The sequence below is a fragment of the Ascaphus truei genome, chromosome 11 (genome assembly GCF_040206685.1).
Source record: "Ascaphus truei isolate aAscTru1 chromosome 11, aAscTru1.hap1, whole genome shotgun sequence".
Taxonomy (NCBI): domain Eukaryota; kingdom Metazoa; phylum Chordata; class Amphibia; order Anura; family Ascaphidae; genus Ascaphus; species Ascaphus truei.
This window is the reverse complement of record NC_134493.1, coordinates 52307093-52313187: the sequence shown is the minus strand read 5'-3', so window position 1 is coordinate 52313187 and position 6095 is coordinate 52307093. Positions and strand designations below refer to the sequence as shown.

The 6095-nt window shown below is 45.6% G+C and overlaps 1 protein-coding gene across 5 annotated transcripts in view; it reads left to right on the top strand.

Moving 5' to 3' along the window:
• The window catches only part of LOC142463464 (lysosomal dipeptide transporter MFSD1-like), a 41901-nt gene that overhangs the window by 29399 nt on the left and 6407 nt on the right, over positions 1 to 6095 (top strand). For 2 of the 5 annotated variants that reach the window (XM_075566273.1, XM_075566274.1), the window contains exons 12-13: positions 1795 to 1906; positions 2658 to 2763. In XM_075566273.1, coding sequence (XP_075422388.1) covers positions 1795 to 1906; positions 2658 to 2762 — 217 coding nt within the window. In that variant the 3' untranslated portion in view covers position 2763. Of the gene's footprint in view, positions 1 to 1794; positions 1907 to 2657; positions 3867 to 5268; positions 5375 to 6095 lie in introns of those variants that run through there. The other 3 variants (XM_075566272.1, XM_075566275.1, XM_075566276.1) reach the window with 3 other exon arrangements.

Below are 6095 nucleotides of genomic sequence, written 5' to 3'. Positions count from 1 at the left end.
CATTTAAGTGCCTTCTCTACATCTTCCAGTTGCAACTTTTTAAGTCCTTCCCTTGCTTGATTTAAGATCTTATACATTTTCCTCAATGGATTTTCTTTGTGCTTAATTTCTAGTGTTACAATGTTATCTATTAACCTTTTTGGATTTTCCAATTTCCTTCTCTTTCTATAGGACGCTATTGATATGAGCTGCCCACTCATCGTGGCCTTATGCGCCTCCCATAGAGTTGCTGAAGACTCCACTGATCCGTTATTTATTATACGTCATTGCAGAGTGTGATTGCCCTGGATGTAGTTTGATCTACATCTGGATCAGGAACCCCATTAAAATCTCTCCTCCTATAATCCTGGACTGTTCACGGCTACCTCCTGCAGACTCCAATGTTGCCTTTAAACATTGTATTGGTCCCTCATTAGGTGCATAAACATTGACTAGCGTGATCTGTAATCCCGAGAGAGGGCCGTGAACTACACGGACTCACCCTCAGTGTCTGAAACGGTATATCGCGCTTTATTAGGATCACTACCCCTCTTTTTTTTGCTGGAGAATGATGAGTAAAACGCTGCGGGATGTCCCCCCTAAAAGTGTTTGGGGGTTCCTGTCAAAATACGTCTCTTGCAGAAAGGCACGATGATGGGTAGAAGCAAGCAGAGAATTTGCGGCTGCGGAAAAAAGTTTCTGTTAGCGCTCTGTTTAGTAGCTAAAAACTCAGGGGATTACCTTGAAGAAACAAAGGGGGATGGGTGTTGGGGGGCAACGTTTAAGGGACAAGCCCCTTCCAACACATTTAAATCAATTGTGGTACTTCCCTTATCCTTCACACCGGGTGCGTGCTGCGACTCTTATTTCACCACTGATTTTGCTAGCAGAGGAGCGTCCTTTTAGGACTTAGGCTTTGGTCCCGCTGCGTCCGGTGGCGTGCGCGCTACTCACCATCTGATGGTGTCCTCCCGAGCAGGTCCCAGTCCCTCCTCCTTGCACAGCTCACTACACGGTGACGCGTCAGCCGCCAGGGGATGCAAGAGAATTGTAATCCCAAGCGGCGACGCGTCACGTGGTGTGGCTGTGAGCCAATGAGAAGAGGAAGAGGGGAGGCTTCGGGGAGGAAAACAGCTGCAGAACCAAGGGAGCCCCCCTGCACCCTCCACTCTCTCATACTCTGTCAGCACTGCAGATGCACGGGGGGGGGGGGTGTTGGGGAGGAGGAAACCCCTGGCACAGTGTGATGGCCCCGCCCCCGTCATCATTGCCACACACCCCGCTCCAGCTCCCTACAGACCGCAGATAGCGGTCAAGTGCCTCTCCACGCACTGCCTGTCTGCAGTGGCTTGGGAGAACCTCGGGAAGGATAAGGGAAGTACCAGTTAATGTAAACGTGTGGGAACGGGCTTGTCCCCGAAATATTCATTTTTTTCCCCCTCCTCTGCTCTCTTCTACCCATCGTTGTATCTGGTGTGTGTGTGTGTGTGTGTGTGTGTGTGTGTGTGTGTGTGTGTGTGTGTGTGTGTGTGTGTGTGGTTATATAAGTAAAGGGTTTTTTTTCCTCTACATTTTTGTTCTGGTCTTCTGAGAAGTTCTTTTTTCTCCATATATTGGAGTGCTGGGAACTACACACAGTTCCTCTGGCACCCACATACTACTAGTCATTTACTTTCGTTACTAGTGGTGCTGTCTGACCCTTTTTATATTCTACGTCGGTTATTAGTACACTTTGGTCCTAGGAGGGACTGCCCCTTTAATACACAGTGCACCCGCTTGGAAAGAGACCTTTTACATGCAGTTTCCTCTGTTCAGTGAAGGGAAGATCCCGCTTTGGCGTTGGCAAGAAATGATGATCTTCATGCTGGCCAATACCATCGCCTGCATCATCACCTCTGTGACCCTGAACATTGTGGACAAGAGACAGGTAATCACAGGAGATGTACGACATGTTTCACTGGAGAACTTGCAGATCCGTTCTAGGTCATTTAGGGGACCAACATACGGGTTCTTCCTAGATTCTAGCAAAACGAAAGACGTTCCCTTAATTGCCCTCAATCCCCATCATCCTGTAGAGATTATATCAAACCTAGCCGTGATCATTATTTACCAATACACTGTGATCCGGTTACTGGAAGTTTGAACGACATCACTGGACATACTTACTGAAACGTTACTCTCATGTAGAGGTTATTGTTGTAGAGCCAAACGAAACCTGGGGACCTATATAAAGGCACCAGGATCCCTATTCACTAAGACTATTTAAGCTCTGTTCATTTGAACTAGTCATTCATAAGGCTGCGATAATGCCGATCGGGACACTATGCACAAACGTCAATTACCTTCAATGGAAGTTTCCGTGCAATAGTGCTCCGAGCAACACTATAGCTGTTTCATAAAGAACCCCCCAAATCTTCCTAAGAAAGGGAAAGACGGCGTCACAGCATATTGGATAGCAGCAGAAGTATCAACATATTTACGGCCTCTGCTCCCATTCACGAAAAGGTTTAAAATGGATTTAAAATCAGCCACAGTACCACTACTTTCTGTATGGTACTTCCAGCACTGATCATCAGTCCAGCGATGTGTGGACGATTCTCTTAGTGTCCATATAATGGTAAGGGACAATGGCTAACTTCTTCCAGAGCACTAAATGTTTCTTTTCTACACATCCCCAGGGAGGAGCACTGAACAAGATGACAAAGCGTACGTCTGCATCAAACCAAGAGGCCGGAGAGGAATCGGACAGATCCCCCATACTAAATCAGCGCTCTATAAACTAGGGTGTGTTTAACCTTTCTAACTCAGACCAAGTATTCACCCATTGTAATCTGCAAATGTCCCCCAACCCTAATCTCCTCCTAAAATCCCAGTTACACTGTGGGATCCATTTACTAAAGTCTCCATGGTGCAAATCTGGGTAGAACCAGTGCAACAGGCCCCCACCCCACCTTTTTAACAAAGAAAAGGAATCCCATAATTAATTGAACGTATTTCCTTTAATAAATCTATTGCAATTCTTTTGTACTGGTTTTGCAGATAGCAGACCTTAGTGGACCCGTGTGTCTTCATATCTAAACCCTTGTGGGTTTGGGTTACCCGGAGAACCGAGTTGGCGCGCACTATTTTATGTCTGAAATAGGCTTGCGTTCTCACTATGTATTGTATGGCCCTAGTGCAGGGTTTTTAAACCAGGGTTCTGTGGACATCCCCCAAATTGCATCCCCTGCCATTTCAAATCATTTGAAATTTATTAAATACAGAAGTTTAAAATGCATCTGATCTCAGACGCACTAATAGCGTGTCGGAGATCAGATACATTGTAAGGAACCCCAACCCTCTCTAATAGCATGTCTGAGATCAGATACATTGTAAGGAACCCCAACCCTCTCTAATAGCACGTCTGAGATCAGATGCATTGTAAGGAACCCCAACCCTCTCTAATAGCGCGTCTGAGATCAGATGCATTGTCTTAGGAAGCGTTGGGGGTTCCACAGAATGACACATAATTATAGGGTTCCGTAACCAAAAAATGTTTGGAAGCCACTGCCCTAGAGTATTACACATTAGATAAAAAGATAATCATTAGCTAGACTCGTGAAGAGGTGCAAATATCTTTGCTTCCCAAATATTCTGCAGCGTACTTCTCTGCAGTACAGATGCAGTTAGAGAAAGCTACAGTAACGACTTGCATGACGATTTCTATCCAGCAAATATGCTGGAGGTATATCATGTAATGAACACAGGAAAGAAAGAAAGCTCCCTAATAGCCGCACTGAAGAAAACACCTATGCCTGTATTAAAAATTACTATTTATTAATAAATTGATTCAAATATATTTATTGCAGCAACTCTAACGTAAACCAAAATAATTCAAATAAATTACAAATGGAGGAGGTGTCTGTGTGCTCTAATTCAAACCGACAGTGCAAATTAGAAATAACTATTAATTATTAAGTTGTCCCACTGTTATAAAATTATACGAACAGTGGTAGTTATTCCAATACAATTCTAAGTCGTTTGAAGACTACTCCTAAATAGGTAAGTAATGGAGAGTATTGCTAGCTCTGTGTGTGCTCAGACACTAATGGTGGGTGGAGTGTTCAATTGAGCCAGCTATAAGCAGATATATGCATGTATAAACACACAGGTTTACCAGACCATCAGGTTCAAAAGTAAATGAGCCTGTGAGTCTGTCTTGGTGAACAAATTAGCAAGTAATGACCAAATGCTTAAATAGATGTGCAGCTTTCTCAAGATCACAAAGTATGTGTCTTGTACTCAAATCCATACTATAAAGGAAGTAGTCAGTGTTGTGCTTCCCATACTGAAGGCTCCGAAACCCTCTTACTGAGGATAGGCACCAGACCTCTCCGATTAGCCTGCGCACTTGGTGGTAGCACTTAGCCTGCCCAACATATGTTTCACCGTTGTGGCTTCATCGGGGGCCACCTGATGGTGTCCTCCCGAGCAGGTCCCAGTCCCTCCTCCCTGCACAGCTCACTACACGGTGACGCGTCAGCCGCCAAGGGATGCAAGAGAATTGTAATCCCAAGCGGCGACGCGTCACGTGGTGTGGCTGTGAGCTGAGGAGGAGAGGAAGAGGGGAGGCTTCGGGGAGCTGGGAGGCTTCGGGGAGGAAAACAGCTGCAGAACCAAGGGAGCCCCCCGGCTCCCTCCCACACTGTCAGCACTGCAGATGCACGGGGGGGGGGTGTTGGGGAGGAGGAAACCCCTGGCAGTGTGATGGCCCCGCCCCCATCATCATTGCCACACACCCCGCTCCAGCTCCCTACAGACCGCAGATAGCGGTCAAGTGCCTCTCCACGCGCTGCCTGTCTGCAGTGGCTTGGGAGAACCTCGGGAAGGATAAGGGAAGTACCAGTTAATGTAAACGTGTGGGAACAGGCTTGTCCCCGAAATATTCATTTTTTTCCCACCTCCTCTGCTCTCTTCTACCCATCGTTGTATCTGGTGGATAAGTATTAAACGTGTGTGTGTGTGTGTGTGTGTGTGTGTGTGTGGTTATATAAGTAAAGGGTTTTTTTTCCTCTACATTTTTGTTCTGGTCTTCTGAGAAGTTCTTTTTTCTCCATATATTGGAGTGCTGGGAACTACACACAGTTCCTCTGGCACCCACATTTACATTCGTTACTAGTGGTGCTGTCTGACCCTTTTTATATTCTACGTCGGTTATTAGTACACTTTGGTCCTAGGAGGGACTGCCCCTTTAATACACAGTGCACCCGCTTGGAAAGAGACCTTTTACATGCAGTTTCCTCTGTACAGTGAAGGGAAGATCCCGCTTTGGCAAGAAATGATGATCTTCATGCTGGCCAATACCATCGCCTGCATCATCACCTCTGTGACCCTGAACATTGTGGACAGGAGATAGGTAATCACAGGAGATGTACGACATGTTTCACTGGAGAACTTGCAGATCCGTTCTAGGTCATTTAGGGGACCAACATACAGGTAGATTCTAGCAAAACGAAAGACGTTCCCTTAATTGCCCTCAATCCCCATCATCCTGTAGAGATTACATCAAACCTAGCCGTGATCATTATTTACCAATACACTGTGATCCAGTTACTGGAAGTTTGAACGACATCACTGGACATACTTACTGAAACGTTACTCTCATGTAGAGGTTATTGTTGTAGAGCCAAACGAAACCTGGGGACCTATATAAAGGCACCAGGATCCCTATTCACTAAGACTATTTAAGCTCTGTTCATTTGAACTAGTCATTCATAAGGCTGCGATAATGCCGATCGGGACACTATGCACAAACGTCAATTACCTTCAATGGAAGTTTCCGTGCAATAGTGCTCCGAGCAACACTATAGCTGTTTCATAAAGAACCCCCCAAATCTTCCTAAGAAAGGGAAAGACGGCGTCACAGCATATTGGATAGCAGCAGAAGTATCAACATATTTACGGCCTCTGCTCCCATTCACGAAAAGGTTTAAAATGGATTTAAAATCAGCCACAGTACCACTACTTTCTGTATGGTACTTCCAGCACTGATCATCAGTCCAGCGATGTGTGGACGATTCTCTTAGTGTCCATATAATGGTAAGGGACAATGGCTAACTTCTTCCAGAGCACTAAAT